The sequence below is a fragment of the Erpetoichthys calabaricus genome, chromosome 11 (genome assembly GCF_900747795.2).
Source record: "Erpetoichthys calabaricus chromosome 11, fErpCal1.3, whole genome shotgun sequence".
Taxonomy (NCBI): Eukaryota; Metazoa; Chordata; class Cladistia; order Polypteriformes; family Polypteridae; genus Erpetoichthys; species Erpetoichthys calabaricus.
In genome coordinates, this window is record NC_041404.2 from 126,307,262 (window position 1) to 126,324,517 (window position 17,256).

The following is a 17,256-nucleotide window of genomic DNA, read 5'->3' on the forward strand; positions in this document are numbered from 1 at the left end:
TTACTTCAAATGCATATTTCACAATTCATATTTTTGTGAATATAGCTGCCACTTCTTTTATACTTACATCAAGTCTTGCACTTTTGTCGTAACACTGAACAACAGAGAGCACACAATGGCACCTGTGACAACGTATTGTTCATGTTTATCACACGTCCACTGATGCCGTCAAATGCCAATGTATAATCTGATGCTACAGAAAGGTCTTTTCCCTTGCATCAGGTTATGTTTATTTCTAAAACAAGTTATGTTTACTGTTAAAATGTGCAATGTTCTGTCTGCACATGCAAAATACATTTATATGTCTACTATGGTTTTTTAGGAGACTTTTTGACTGTGTGTGGTTCGTCGTAATCAGAAGCTTGCTGCCTGTTGGACCAGCTTAACAAGAGCACCTCTGATCTTTGCAGTTCAAAATCACCACCCCTACTTTGAGCAGTGCCTTCATGAGAAATTAGACTAGCTTAGAAATGTGACACTCAGTGAGTCGTCAAATTGTTCCCACCCAGTTTTAAGCAAAATTCGCTCATGGTTGTCTCCAGACATATATATTGTACATCTGGCTTCAGAAAGACTAACTGAACACAGACACAAGGGAAACATGTCCTCATACATATCTATTAATTTCATTTGTTATATCAGTGGATCTGTGTGTTTTTACTTCAATAAACTAACTGAAATTTTTGCACTGTTTCAGGATTTCCCAAGATGAGTCTGGCTCTAAATCGTACTGGGAGACCCATTGCTTTCTGCTGTAGCTGGCCAGCGTACCAAGGAGGCCTGCCTCCCAAAGTGAGGTCCAAGATGCTGATGCGCTGTTCGTTACAGACGTTTCTCTATCACTGTCAAGTATAGATAGCTCTTGTGTTATGAACATCTGATTAAGGAAGTCAGATTGAGCCCTGCAAGTAATCCAACAGATGTCTGTGCACAAAATCTTGGTTATAGAGCTTGATTAGGATTTGGAGGGACTTATAATAGGCCAAGTCTCCCAGCTTCTTAAATGTCTTTTTGCTAAAGTACAGTATTAATTGGCTCTAGTTTGCTGCTCTTTAAGAACTAAGCAGCTGATGCTTGTTATGGGTTAGGAAGTTTGGAACAAGCTGTCACATAGTTGGACAAAGACAGAAGCATTAATTAGGAAACAACTGAATTAGGGTATAGGGTCACCTTAGCTATTAGCTAACCAGCAAGCCAGAAGGTGGAAAAGGTCTTTTCATTTTGCAGCCTTTCACAATAACAAGGTTACAAGTGTTTGAAATTATTTGAGTCTGATTTTATTGATTAGAAAAAAGGATGAACCTTTAAAGGTTAAAAGACTATGTTGGTCTTAATGAAAATGGTGGGGTCATTGATACTGCTATATGAATACAAGTGGTTTAGAGACCTCTGTAGTGGTCTACCTGTGCAACTATCTGCAAACTAAGCTGATTTCTCAGTACTGGCACTCTGAAAGCACAATACAGGCAAAGGGAAATAGGCTGAGATATGAGGGAAGCAACTGTGAAGAACCTGTTTCTCATTTTAGAATTACATACACAATATCCTTTTGCTAGTGCTGCCACCAAGTTGTAATAAGAGGAGCTTTCGATATCACCTTAGTATAAAAAGCAGGATTGTAATAACATCTAAGGAGGAGGAACAGAGACCCATTTCAAGAAGATTCTGAGGCTATGTTCATACTACTGTAGTATGTTTTCACTTAAATGACATTTTGAAATGAAAACAAGTATTTTCACTTTGTTTACAAAAGTATCTCTACCCACACTAAAATGAGCAAAAACGCATATGACAATAGCTCTATGCCTACACTTTGAAAGTACGCTTTGGCGGAAATGGGAGGATGAAGTGTCCTCCTCCTTTATCTCAAAACTGTAATGACTGGTAAATAATTTGCATTTTGTACATGTTTGCAGCATTCAAACTGTACAAATGCAATTCAGAAGCATACAGGTAAGCAACACAAGTACCATGGAAATAAACTCTTCTGTGTCCACTATGTTGGAATAATATGGTTTTTTCTTCGGTGACGAGTCAGGGAATGAGACATTGATTGGTTCATGCATATTACGTATCCATCCCTAATTGGATCCTGGTCATTACAGAGTGCAAATAAAGTCTGTATTATTTTGGCTCTGTAGAGCATTTTCAAAAGACTTTGTTTTCGGGGGCTAAAAATGCCAGGGTAGTCTGGACAAATAATGGAAATTAATGTCTGTGTTTTTATACAAAAACATTGTAGTGTGGGTATTATTAGAGTCGCAAAAGACAATAGAAAAAATGCCAAATGTCTTAACAGTTCCATTGTGCTGTCCTTTTGGGTTATAATATACTTTTCTGTAACAAAGGCCACTTTTGAGGGAAAAAACAATGCCTCTTTAGTTAAAGGAAAAGAACCCAAAGTGCACATCACAGAGAAGACTCTGGTGTGAGTATTTAGTAGTAAGTTAGGATTTAGTCAGTTAGAAATTCACCTGATGTTAGCCAGGTCCACAGGGGCAGGAAAGGTTTGTCTATCTGAATTTTAGCATATGGACATTTCTTTGCAATTATTCCTCCGTGTTTTTTACATAATAAAAACCTTCATGTTAATTGAATTTGGGCAATCTCATTGATATTTCAAGGTAGAAGCAACACCTAAGAGAAGACCTGCACTTGCATATAAAGTAACTTTTGTAAGAGATTAGACAGACCACAATAAAAAGTTGGGGCACTCACAGTGATCCCATATAATTGAAAAGCAAAAAAAAACTAACAAAAACAGCAATTAAAAATCGCGTCGGTTCAGAAAGGAGTTGCACAGTGAACTCACTTCAAAATGACTGAAATTCTCGTCATATGTACTTCTGACAGGAAGAGGCAGGTTCAGGTTGACAGATACCGAAAGTGACATCAGAGATGTTGTAACTGTCAGTCATCCAGTCTGTAGAGGGAGGAAGAGAACAGTTCAGTGCTACAAGTACAGGGGGGTCGACATCAATGATGAGCTGGATTGGTCTAGTAACACAGAGGAACTACAGTATATAAGAAAGGTCAGGGGAGACTTGTTTTACTTAAGAGACTTTATTCCTTTAATAATGGAATTGACATCCTTTACATATTCTATAACCATGTGATGACCATTGTGATTCTACACAATGGTATGCTGGGCTAGTAACATCACTTCAAGACAAACCCAGCAAATTAACATGATTAATATGGCAGGCTCAGTTGAGGATTTCATTTTCAACCCACAGGAGGTAATACAAGAGAGACTGAAAAGAAAATGAATGTTAATTACAAGCAAAGCTGCACATCTTCTTTATGAAAGACTAACGTTAAGTACTTATAGCCAACAAATTATCCAGCAGAAGTATATGAAGAAATTAAACAGGGGCCCTTCATACCTGCAACATTATCCACTTATAATGCCTCACTGTGACTGCTCTCTTGTCTTTAGCCAAGTAGAATTTTCTTTTTTTTTATTTCTTGAGTGTGTTTTTTATGGGGAGTTGTTGTGCTTGTTATAATATTTCTTGAGTGCCTGTAAAAAGGTACATTTTCCTCTTTGGACAAATAAAATATCTATCTATCTATCTATCTATCTATCTATCTATCTATCTATCTATCTATCTATCTATCTATCTATCTATCTATCTATCAGCATTACATGTAAATGTCTTCTAAATGTGTTGTTTTGTTCTTTATTCAGGTAAATTATACATTACTTGCTCAAATTTGTAACTCATGGAGAAACTATTATGATATCCAAGATTCATGGGAATCAGTTATGAGTGTTATTCAGTGGTATGGTAAGAACCAGGATGTTTTACAGCCAGCTGCAGGCCCAGGTCACTGGAATGATCCTGCTGTGGTAATTGTCTTTCAATATTATATTGATATTTTATCAAAGAAATTGTTTTTATTACTCTTGATGGGATCCATGGACAGTTGGAAAGGAAGTGACAAAGGAATAATTACATTTTCTGTTTTGTCATGCCATGTTATTCAATTTATATTTTATACAATGAAAGAAACATTAATAACATGGCATATATTTTATGCACCATTCAAGAGTCAAGAACAATGAATTCATTTTTTTTTTAAAAGAAAATACTTGTACACCACCCACAGAACAGTTATTTTCACAGTACTGTAGATGTACAGTTAACCAACCAAATAATATGTGCTTCATTTTTGTAAGATAAGTTACAAGAAAAATGTACTACATGGAAAGAAATTCTCTTTGATTAACTAATTAATTGGTGTCTGTGTGGATATTTGCATAAGAAGCCTGTATATCACTGATCTCATGTTAATTTTTGCCCTCAGTTGATAGTTGGTGATTTTGGACTGAGCTATGAGCAATCCAAAACTCAGATGGCCATATGGGCTATGCTAGCTGCACCACTCTTTATGTCCAATGACCTAAGAAGCATCTCTGGGAAGTTCAAGGAAATTCTGCAAAACCAGCTGGCCATCTCTATAAATCAAGACCCCTTAGGAGCTCCAGGCATACGTGTTTACAAAGTAGGTGCTCCTCAACATCATAATGATATTTTTGTTATTTAAATTCTTATTGTAAGACTCCTTTTAACCAAACTTAAAAGTATAGGATACAGAATAACTGCTGACAGAAAATTTATTTTGTACAATTGGAGTTGCTGAGGTGACTGACACAGGGTTACATAATTAAATGGAGGTGGGAACTGAGCTGGCAGCCATATGGTTTAAAGTCCTGCACCTCAGCCACTGCACAGTGTTGTCTGATTAGCTTCCTGGCTGCACAAAAACTGGATACAAAATCATAGTATCCTCATATTTAACAAGTAATATAATGTGCTATTTATTTATATAAACTATACAAAAAAGGGTCTGCAAAGGAACTAGATGTCAGTTAATACTTACAACAATTGGAGAGCGGCTTTCAAAGGTTTGAGGTTGATATCTTCATTATTTAAAAAGAAAACATTTTTCATTCTGTTTAATTTTTGTTTGTATATCCAGGGGCTTCTTTTAAAAAAACAACATATTAAGGCAGTTTGTGACATAACCAGTTATATGTCAGATTATTAACAGAAAAGTGTAATCAAATTGGCCGTAAACTGTTTCTAAAACAGGGCACAAGATCATAGAGTAGACAAGATCCAGAAAAAAACTTCAAACTAAGACACATTTCATTAAACAAGTTTCAGACTTGAAAAAAACGGTTTTGTGATAATGATGAAAAATGTTCATTTAATTTGGAAGTATGATGCTCCATTATTCTTCCAGTCTCTAAACATTCAAAGATTTTGTAAGGAAGTAAAGACATGATTATAATTATCTTGTTATGATCTCCTTGGTTGAAAGGTACACTTTTTACTGCTGATGATAAAATAAATGTTTACATTTAATATAAATTATACAGTTTGGAAAGTATCCGAAATGGATTCTGTGGTACAGAAAAACAGTTGTTATGATTTATAAGGCAGGTTGACATATAATAGCAAAGAAAGGTACAGTAATGCACAAGTTGTGGTGGCGGGGGTTAATGGTAACCACCAGACACAACATCCAAGAAACAGATAGAAGTCAGATTACTAGAAACCCAAGGCAGGAATGACTTCTTGGTAAAAATGGTACAGTACTGTATTATGGACCCCAGTGTGGAAGGTGCACACACCCATCACATCATAAGAGCGTGCTTGAAAGCATTCAACACATGAGAGGTCGAAAGCCAAAGCCAAACGTCAGTCCTTTCAAAGCCTGAGATTTTCGAATAACATTATTATAATAATGAAAGGAGGAGTTATATTCCACAATTAAGAAGAAGGTTCCTTTCAAGCAAGAGCTTACATTTCAGAAAGTAATAATAATAATAATTCATTATATTTATATAGCGCTTTTCCAGTACTCCAAGTATTCAGACTCCTTCACTTTTTTCACCTTTTGTTGTGTTGCAGCCTTGTGCTAAAATCATTTAAATTAGTTTTTTCCCCTTATCAAGCAACACTCAGTACCCCAGAATGATAAAGCAAAATCAAGATTGCAGAAATTTTAGCAAATTTATTAAAAATTAAAAACTGAAAAATCACATTGACACAAGTATTCAGACACTTTACTCAGTACCTTATTGCTTCCAACGTGCTATTGCAGCCTGGAGTCTTTTTGGGTATGACCTGACAAGCTTCACACACGTGGACCTGGGGATTTTCTGGTATCGTTCTCTGATGATCATCTCAAGAAAAAGTGGTTGTCCTTCTGGAAGTTGTTCCCATCTCCAGACAGGTTCTCTGGAGCTCATCCAGAGTGACCATTCAGTCCTTACTCACCTCTCTTCCCAAAGCCCTTCTCCCCTGATTGCTCAGTTTGGCCAGGCAAGCAGCTGTAGGAAGAGTTGTGGTATTTAAGAGTTATGGAGGCCATTGAGCTCCTGGGAACCTTTCAAAGCTGTAGGGATTGTTTGGAGCCTTCCCCAGATCTGTGCCTTGAATCTTTCCTGTCTCTTACATTCTGCAAACAATTCCTTTCACATCATGACTTGGGTTTTGCTTTGGTACACATGGTCAGTTGTGGGACCTTCTATGACAGGTTTGTGCCTTTCCTAGTCATATCCATTCAATTGAATGGACCACAGGTGGACTCCAAACAAGGTGTAGAAACTATAATCAATAGGATGGAATGCACCTGAGACAAATTTCAAGTGTTATAGCAAAGGGTCTGAATACTTGTGTCAATGTGATATTTCAGTTTTTCACTTTTAATAAATTTGCAAAAATTCCTTAAATCCTGTTTTCATTTTATCATTCTTGTGTATTGAGTGTTTCTAGATGAAGGAAAGAATGCATTTAAATGATATCAGCATACAGCTGCAATTCAACAAAATGTGAGAAAAGTGAAGGGTCTGAATACTATCTAAAGGGCACTCTTTGTAGAGGATACCCCCAAAAAACGCAGAAAAAGAAACGTTACAACTGAGATTAAGAGAGAATAAGGGAGCAAAATAGATAGAGTCCCACACATCTGTTGCCTTTCACATGAAGTCAGCTAAGACAGATTCCAGAACAAACCCTAAATTCATGTAATTTACAGTATGCTGTGGCAAAACTGCACAGTTCTCTGCAACAGGAAGATCTAAGCCTCTAGCGTTCTCAGATTTTTCATTTTTTTGGCCAAATTAATTTGGTAAACATGGAGAATCCTACAGTTACGGAAGAACAACATTGTTAAATTTGGAGACAATGTATAATCAAATCTAATCTAATCTAATATATGCCTTTTTATAGAGTATATGGAGAAAAAGTTATCCTACCAAAATTTTGTGTTAATATTGAGATGATTAAACAGACTAAACACAGATATTGTATTCATGAAATGTTAAAATGGTAAGTCCATTTCATTGACGGGCGGAACAGGAGTAGCAGTAAATAAAAACTGTGTCTGCCATTTAAAATCGGTTGTATGTCTGATTCTTTTATGGTGATTATAAGACGGCAGTTTATTCTTTAAAGACAGGCAAAAAAACTCTCATTATATTTAAAAAAAAAAAAAAAAAAAAAAATGAGACCAAGAGATGAAGAAAAATGGACATAGTCAGGGAAGAGGCTGAAGATCAGAATGCAGAATGGAAATAAAAAAATATCAAAGCCCAAACAAAAAAAAAATCAAAATTTAAAGTCTGAAAAATAAAACTGGAAGTCTAAAACAAAAAATAAATATTAATTCAAAAAAATCACTACAACTGAGTTTGTTTTTACAAGACAAATTACAAAACTTGGAAAGCTACTCCTATCATGAGACCTGTCATGGACCCTGGCTGGGATGGACCCTGCTCCCTTACTTGGCCTGGAAGCCAATATAAGAGAATGTCAAGAAGGGAGCTTCAGTCTTCCCCTGTCTGTGCCAGGAAGTAAACCTGGAAGAACGCTGCAGCAGTAGATGCTCCAGAGCTGGTGTCCTAGCAGCTGTGGATGGGCAAAGTTGGCTGGAGAAGCAACCTGACCAGGTTTGATGGCAGTCCCTTTCCCAGTCAGGATGCCAGAAATACAGGTCATTGGAAAACTGGCTGCTATGGACAGATCGTTCCCCCATACACTAGGTGGCAGCATCCCTTCTGGTGGTCCCCGGTATGGATTCCTGCAGGGCAGCATGGGAGTGATGCTCCCATAGGGCTACACTGTTGGATTCCATAGGGGCCACCACCAGGGGGAGCTACCAGTAAATAACTACTGAGTGACCAGGATGGTGCTACCTAACCCAAAAGTGCTTCCCAGAGGCAATAGACTGAGCACCGGAAATACTCCTGAGTTGGGAGTTAAAAGAGAGAGAACTTCACTTGGCTCTGTGAGTCTGGGAGAAGTGGAGGAGCAAAGAATAGAAGGAGAACAAAGGAATTAATTTGTTTGTTCCGCGAAATTGGAAAAGAAGTCTCCAGAAAGGTACTTTATTAAGTAAAAACATTGATTGTGTACCTGAGACTTGTTTGTGCAATTGTCTCTAGACTTTTGGGCTCAGTGATGCCCCTAGAAGTAATACAACACCATAACACCTTTGCAATGGTGACATTACACATAGTGATGCAGGTCACATTCCCAGCAATGGACACCACCATTGCACGCAAAATGGTGGGGCACAGTGTGCAAAAAGAGTATAAAATGATGAAACGGTGACATAATAACCTTAAAAATAATCAGCCCATAGAAAAGCAAAACCTACATATGTAAAGGTTGTACATCATGCTCCAAACATTATAAAAGTCAGATTCCTGACATCAGTGGTGCCTTTTGGGATCTGCTCAGGGGCTCTCATAGAACTTGTTAATGGTTAATTTTATGGATATCTGCAATATCCAGGATTAGTTCTCAACATGTATCAAGTGCTACAGAGCACTGGCTTCTCACAATCCAAGACTCGATAAGTAGGTTACAAAGTGAAGGGATAGATGGATAATTATACAGATGTCCAGGAGTTGCAGAAAAAAAAAAAAAAGCTTTGACTAAAAATTTTACAATGAAGCTCTTTCTTGAAATGGTTCTGTCAATTGACTCAGCAGTTTTAGACATATAGGTGTGGTATTACACTGTACAGATCGGAAAGGAGGAGAGTGTTCATTTAGAGGCCTTAAAGCTGAAAAGAGAAGCCCTTTACTCTTGAACATAAAGCACCTTTCTGACTGAGTTCAGTGAAGTGAAGAACGCTAGACTCATGTTTTCAGATGAGAACTTATTTCTTTTACAGAACAATGGGGTCCTTGTATCCCACTATTCAAGTTTTCAGTTAATGCGCCAAGAATTGGGATTTGAGACTCACTATATGAGAAGCTTTTGAAATGAGAATTCCTTGAAGACTTTTCTGTAATCCTTCAAGGAATAGGAAACCTATTTTGGGAATATACATTTATAGGGAAGTATCGCTGATATAGTATATCAAAACACTTGAGACCCCTGTTTAATTTCTGTTTTATATGTGAGGAATTTTCATTGTCTCAGTTTTTTTTTTAATTTGTTAATGTTTCCATCCAAAATCTGCACAAAAACAGCAGCCATGCTATTGTGCACTAATGAAAAGCAAAAAATTACCTGAAATGTCACACTCATTATCACTCTTGAGACCAAAAATAATGCCTCTTATAGAGTGCAGCAAGTTTATTTACAGTATAGTTCTCTTTAAAAAAAGTATCACTGGTTTTCTAAATCGTAATAATAATAATAATTCATTACATTTATATAGCGCTTTTCTCAGTACTCAAAGCGCTATCCACACATTGACACAAACCTGAGGTGAAGACAAGCATAAACATACACAAACCAACCACTTTATCTTATTAGAAGTCCTATAGCTTCTGCTTAACTAAAAAAAAATAAAAAAAAGAAACAAAATCCAACAGCAGGACTTAGAGAAACATGTGGTCAGATGACAAGCAGAGCCAACAAGAGTCAAAATCAAGATTCATTACCAAGATCAAAAGCACCAAAATAACAAAAACCAAAATGAAAAACAAAAATTCAATCTCTGCGGTGGGCTGGCCCCCTGCCTGGGGTTTGTTTCCTGCCTTGCGCCCTGTGTTGGCTGGGATTGGCTCCAGCAGACCCCCGTGACCCTGTAGTTAGGATATAGCGGGTTGGATAATGGATGGATGGATGGAAAATTCAAACTCTTACAACAAATGCCAAAAGATCAAAACTGTTGCTACAAAATAGCTTCTTCATTTGATAGATAGATAGATAGATAGATAGATAGATAGATAGATACTTTATTAATCCCATTTGTTTCCAAAACATAGATTTTCCAGTTAGCGAGCCACCATCTTATGATGTCACACACACCATAACAGAGGCAATTATGCATCTGGCAAAGGGGTGAAGTTTACGTAAACAATATTGCTGTGGCCAACTGAAATGACCCCAAAACGGCAGAGTCTGTGCCAAAATAACAGAGACAAAATGATATTGCAGTTATAACAATAAAAATATAATAAGCAAGAGAAATTTGAATTACATATCAGAAGAAAGCTTAGTATTATGGCAGATTTGATCCTATTTACCTTCACAGGTACAGTATGTACTTTTACAGTTGTAACTGTCTTACAAACCACATATCCTGCTTGTCGTTCCATGGCAATAGTGCAACCCCAATTCCAGTGAAGTTGGGACGTTGTGTAAAATGTAAATAAAAACAGAATACAATGATTTGCAAATCCTTTTCAACCTATATCCAATTGAATACACTACAAAGACAAGATATCAAATGTTCAAACTGATAAACTTTATTGTTATTTTGCAAATCTTCACTCATTTTGAATTTGATGCCTGCAACACATTCCAAAAAGCTGGGACTGGGGCATGTTTACTACTGTGTTATATCACCTTTCCTTTTAACAACACTCAATAAGCGTTTGGGAACTGAGGACACTAATTGTTGAAGCTGTGTAGATGGAATTCTTTCCCATTCTTGCTTGATGTACAACTTCAGTTGCTCAACAGTCCGGGGTCTCCGTTGTCGTATTTTGTGCTTCATAATGCGCCACACATTTTCAATGGGAGACAGGTCTGGACTGCAGGCAGGCCAGTCTAGTACCCGCACTCTTTTACTTTGAAGCCACACTGTTGTAACACATGCAGAATGTGGCTTCATATTGTCCTGCTGAAATAAGTAGGGACGTCCCTGAAAAAGACGTCGCTTGGATGGCTGCATATGTTGCTCCAAAACCTGTATGTACCTTTCAGCATTAATGGTGCCTTCACAGATGTGCCATGGGAACTAACACACCCCCATACCATCACAGATGTTGGCTTTTGAACTTTGCGCTGATAACAATCCGAATGGTCTTTTTCCTCTTTGGCCCGGAGGACACGACGTCCATGATTTCCAAAAACAATTTGAAATGTGGACTCGTCAGACCACAGCACACTTTTCCACTTTGCGTCAGTCCATCTCAGATGAGCTCGGGCCCAGAGAAGCCAGTGGCGTTTCTGGGTGTTGTTGATATATGGCTTTCGCTTTGCATGGTAGAGTTTTAACTTGCACTTGTAGATGTAGCAATGAACTGTGTTAACTGACAATGGTTTTCTGAAGTATTCCTGAGCCCACGTGGTAATATCCTTTACAGAATGATGTCGGTTTTTAATGCAGTGCTGCCTGAGGAAGCAAAGGTCACGGGCATCCAGTGTTGGTATTTGGCCTTGCCGCTTACGTGCAGAGATTGCTCCAGATTCTCTGAATCTTTTGATGATATTATGGACAGTAGATGATGAAATCCCTAGATTCCTTGCAATTGTACGTTGAGAAACGTTGTTCTTAAACTGCTGGACTAATTGCCCACGCAGTTGTTCATAAAGTGGTGAACCTCGCCCCATCCTTGCTATTGAACGACTGAGCCTTTTGGGGATGCTCCTTTTATACCCAATCATGACAAACACCTGTTTCCAATTAATCTGTTCACCTGTGGAATGTTCAAAACAGGTGTTTTTAGAACATTCCTCAACTTTCCCAGTCTTTTGCTGCCCCATCCCAGCTTTTTTGGAACGTGTTGCAGGCATCAAATTCAAAATGAGTGAAGATTTGCAAAACAACAATAAAGTTTATCAGTTTGAACATTCGATATCTTGTCTTTGTAGTGTATTCAATTGAATATAGGTTGAAAAGGATTTGCAAATCATTGTATTCTGTTTTTATTTACGTTTTACACAACGTCCCAACTTCATTGGAATTGGGGTTGTAATTACTCTGCTGTCTTTTGTATTTTCTTTCACAATTGTTAACATATATTAACAGGTAGCTTGGACTCTGGCATCTTCTTGTGCCATTGTGTTGTTTTTTCTGCTCCACCAGTGCTTTGCTTCATTTTAATGATGAGGTCTAGCTATTCTTTTCAATTTGAATTTCTTACTTTCTTGTTTAGGTTTTTTTTGTAGAACTCGACATGACTATATCCTCGACTGTTTTAGCCAACTTAATTATCACTGGTGTTTGTTGACCTTGTCAATATACTCTAAGGCCATGTTACATTTTTTTGTAATCTGCCTGTAAACGATGAAACTGTTGGCTCTTGGCTCCTCACGTTGACAGAAGTCTGGTGATCCCACTGAAATCCAGTAGCCTAATAGAACAACAAGTTTAGTGCTAGAAGAATCCGCTCATAATGGGTTGGCACTAGTAATCCACTAAATGTGAGGGATCTGAGAGAAAAAAAACAAGTTTTTATTCCTTTTCAAAGAGATGATATGTATAGTGTCGCAGGCTGAAAAACGTTATGCTTCCTGCACCCAGAGAGAGACAGAACATTTTCTTGTTTTGCTGTTTATTTGCTATGTTGTGTGCTCCCTGTTTTCATCTCCACCTGGTGTTCTCCTTATTAACTGAAACTGTTTTTGTATATTTTGACCCCTTGGTGTCATTCTGGGTATGAAGATTGCAACAAGAGAATTAATTCCTTCCTACATCATAGATGAATTTTTTTGACAGTTATTATTTTATTGTACATTTTTATTCATCATTATAAGAGGATTTCACTGAAAAGCTTTTAGATTTCAATTTCAAATAATATACAAATATTCTGATATCCAACAGGGTAATTACTTTTTTCACTAAACTGTAGCTCCTTTTCCAGACATAAATTTGGATGCATTCAAAATAAAATATGGTGTTTCCTTGTTTTCAGGATAAGAACTTTGAAGTGTGGAGGAGGGTTCTGTCTAAGGGAAGCTTTGCGGTAGCAGTTGTCCGCACGTCCTACGATGGTACCCCCAAACCTGCCATTTTGAACTTGGCGCAACTCCGTATTGTTGACTGCCTCTTGGGTTATCAAGTCATTGATGTCCTTGAATCTAAACTCATGGGATTTTACAACCTGTTAGACATCATTTATTTCCAGGTTAATCCATCTGGGGTCATGCTCCTTTATATCTCTCCAGTTTGCACTTGAATGTAATTTGTGGAATTGTAACTCTGGGAGGCCAATGTGTATAAAAGACATACATTTTGAAATATTTTATAAGTTTGCATTTCAGGAATTTTCAATGAAATATGTGTGAATATTTTCTTGCAAGGTTTTTTTTTTTTTTTTTTTTACTAACAGTTCTACTCCTAATAAAGATGCATTTCAGTGAAAGTCCTAGGCTTGTACCCGGTCTGTGATGATTTCTCTAAAACAACATTTATACAAATTAATTTTTACAAACTTTTAAGATTACTTTAGATGAGTGTGTGAGTCAGATCTTTATGTACAAAAATGTATTATTAGTTGTTGTTTATTGGTATTAGCACTAAATATATCAACAAATATAACAGAGATGGATGGATATTTATGGAGGACTTGAATTTTGGCTTTTACATTATGCATTTATCCTTTAACTAATTTTGCTACCTGTCTAAGATGAGTTGAAATATAAGTAATCAACATAGACCTCAGTATTAATGTTCAATGCATTCTGTATGTCTCTGTTATATGCCATTTGGTATGGAATTCATAAAAGGAGTATTAATGTTTGTGAAGCGCCATCTACTGGAATGACAAAGACATAACAACTGGACGAAGACACACACAGAGACACATATCCTTTTATTAAGGTGGATATATACAAATATGGGCGGCACGGTGGTGCAGTGGGTAGCGCTGCTGCCTCGCAGTTAGGAGACCCGGGTTCGCTTCCCAGGTCCTCCCTGCGTGGAGTTTGCATGTTCTCCCCGTGTCTGTGTGGGTTTCCTCCGGGTACTCCGGTTTCCTCCCACAGTCCAAAGACATGCAGGTTAGGTGCATTGGCGATTCTAAATTGTCCCTAGTGTGTGCTTGGTGTGTGGGTGTGTGTATGCCCTGTGGTGGGCTGGCGCCCTGCCCAGGGTTTGTTTCCTTCCTTGTGCCCTGTGTTGGCTGGGATTGGCTCCAGCAGACCGCCGTGACCCTGTAGTTAGGATATAGCGGGTTGGATGATGGATGGATATACAAATATTTTAAAATATGTACATTTTTTTTTCTAATTTCCACTGTAATTTTGACATCATTGTCATCCTTGTCACCTTGCATTACTTGGGTTCGGGTTTGATCCTAAATTTAAGTTGTTCTTGCACCAGAGTTATTGTGTAGAGAGTAGGAAAGAGGGAGGAGGATATGACAATAGTGTAAGTCTCCCAGTAAAGGTAATAGCGAAATAGTAAAGGTTTGGGGACCAGCCAGATTCCCCGTTTAATTTGAAGAATTGAAAGAAAATGAAATAGTGCAAAGAAATTGATATCTCATATTCTATATGTTTTTCTGTCTTGGAAAAGGGTCTTCTTCATCATGGAGCTGCATTCCGTAAGTGAGTATAGTCTTAGTGGGCACCATTTTTTTTTTGTTTGTATTGAATTTATTAAAAGCAAGTAACATTCCATACAAATAAGTCAAACTTAACAAAACTAAATTCAATTCAATCTCCATCCAAGAGAAAAAGAGGAAGGCCAACAGCCAGAGTAAAACTTTTAAGAGTAGAAAAGAGGGAGGATAATCCTTTTCCCCAGTATAAATTCTTATTCTAAAATGTTATTAACTAGATTCTGCCAGGTTTTAAAGTTAAAATTTGATTTTTTTCCATTTTGAAATAGTATATAACATCAGTTACCCACTGACCTAAAAGTGCTGGGTTAGGATTCTTCCAGTTGAGCAAGATAAGCCCATGCACCAATAGTGAAGTAAAATCAATTCCAGTTTGTTTGTCCTTCTCCACTTTAAGCCCATTTGGGAGTACACCAAACACAGCTGTTAATGGGTTAGGAGGGATTGTGACTCCAAGACTGCCTGAAAGGCATTTAAAATTGTGGTTCAGAATGATGTTAATTTGGTACACAGCAAAACAAATGAATCCAATGAGGCTGGAGCTCGATTGCAACGTTTGCAGGTTGGATTTTGCCCTGGAAATATTTTGGACAATTTTAAATGAGATAGATTTGCTCGATAAAAGATTTTTAAGTTGAATAATTGTATGTTTTGCGTATATGGAGCAAGAGTGAATTATGTGCATTGCTGCCTTCCAGTCCTGCTCTGAAATGTTGAGTAAGAGATCCTTTTCCCACCGTACTCTGGCATCTTTGAAAGGATGGGACTTTAAATTGTTTTTATATATTATAGAAGTGCTGTCTGAGTCCTCAAGACTCATTTATTTGGTATTTGGCAGATTGTATAATACTAATTGGTGTGTATTTAAGACAGTTTCATATAATGCCTTGAAATCTGATACTCCATTTTCCTGGCCTTAAGCACTACTACTTTGAAATTTGTGTCTGGGCTACACTTAATAGTTACCATTGCTTAGCGACTACAAGCATCTAGCAATATCTGATCCTTCACTGCTCTAATTGTCAGTACTATATATCTAACAGGCTTAGTTGGTTAAGTTTTTTATATTCCTTGAATCTTTGCATTTTTGACTGCTTGTGTCACATTTTTAATCACATCATTGCGTATTGATCCTGTCTTTACTTGTCTGTTTGCTGGTCAACAGTTTTGCCTGACTTTCAAACACGTTCTTGGCTGATAGCTCGTACATGTATTTTGACCAAGTAAGATACTATCCACTGCTGCCTGCAAAATCCACATGACTCCTTATTTAAACAATATTAACAGTGTCTTTCATTCTTGTCATTTTCCTCCATTTTGTCAGGCTTCATTAACACAATAATCCTTGTCTTTTTAAGTGGAAGGCCGTAACAGCTCAGGTACATTTTCTCCTTCTGGTGCTCTCAAATTATTCATCCTACACCACCATTTGATTTGTTTAGTTTTTACAGGTAGGTATTTTTGAGCCAAGCTCTTTCAATAATATTTTCCAGATAGGTATTTGTTCTCTGCATGAGCTTGTCCCCAATTCCAGGTTGACTCAGGCAGACCCAGAAGAGTTTATAATCAGTTTCTCTTATATGAACATGTCAACTCAAAACGTTGCTTTTTTTAACTGAACATAGCTGCACATTGTGTAGGTAACCGGTAGATACCATTTTACACCTCTAGTTTCATTCATTCTACCGAATAACCAGTAGACCAAAGGATAGTGGATTAGCAGAGACTGCGATGCTTTATTTCATGTTGTACGTGGCTGCTTTCGAGAACAGGTTTCTCAAACATTTATAACATTTTCAGGAAAATGATGAATTTTGGTAGAATGATGAATGGTAGAAATTAAACATCTCTCTATTATTAAAAAAAATCTTGGAAGGAAGGAGATGAGATATGATTTTTTTCATAAAGACACTTATACATCGCACAAGAAAGAGATTTAACCGTGCCCGGGGCCGGAAATAAAGGACAAAGAGTAGATGACAAAGTAGAATGTCATAAAGAATTCAAAAATGTTGGCGCAGTACACATGCAGAGCAGGTTAGAGAAAATGGAAGTACGAAAATTCCAAAGTCTCAAAAAGGGGATAGGAAAGATTCAACCATAACCTCATTTATTTGGAACTCAAAACACCCACGTATCCGAAGAGCGACCCTACAAAGACCTCAGGCAGAAGGTGGCATGGCTTTACCTAATTCTCAGTTTTATTACTGGGCAGCAAACATACAAGCCATAAAAACCTGGGCACAAAAAAATGAACATACACAGGCTTGGGTCGCAATAGAAGTAAAATCCTGTAGTACTTCTTTATACTCCCTGCTCTGCGCTCCAATAAATGCAAGTTATCGCAAATATACTAATAACCCAATAGTGCTTTACTCACTTAGAATATGGAACCAACTTAGAAAGCATTTTAAGATGGAAAATCTTTTATCCGCGGCACCTCTGTAAGAGAACCACCTCTTTCAACCCTCGCAAACATATCCAGT

At 37.4% G+C, this 17,256-nt stretch overlaps 1 protein-coding gene across 2 annotated transcripts in view; it reads left to right on the forward strand.

Annotated features, from left to right (window-relative positions):
- LOC114660889 (alpha-N-acetylgalactosaminidase-like) overlaps positions 1 to 13,548 on the forward strand; it is a 32,989-nt gene extending 19,441 nt beyond the window's left edge. For both annotated transcript variants that reach the window (XM_028813867.2, XM_028813868.2), the window contains exons 5-8: positions 698 to 792; positions 3,692 to 3,853; positions 4,312 to 4,509; positions 13,121 to 13,548. In XM_028813867.2, the coding sequence (XP_028669700.1) occupies positions 698 to 792; positions 3,692 to 3,853; positions 4,312 to 4,509; positions 13,121 to 13,384 (719 nt within the window). In that variant the 3' untranslated portion in view covers positions 13,385 to 13,548. The remainder of the gene's footprint in view (positions 1 to 697; positions 793 to 3,691; positions 3,854 to 4,311; positions 4,510 to 13,120) is intronic.
- Positions 13,549 to 17,256: the final 3,708 nt, after the last annotated feature.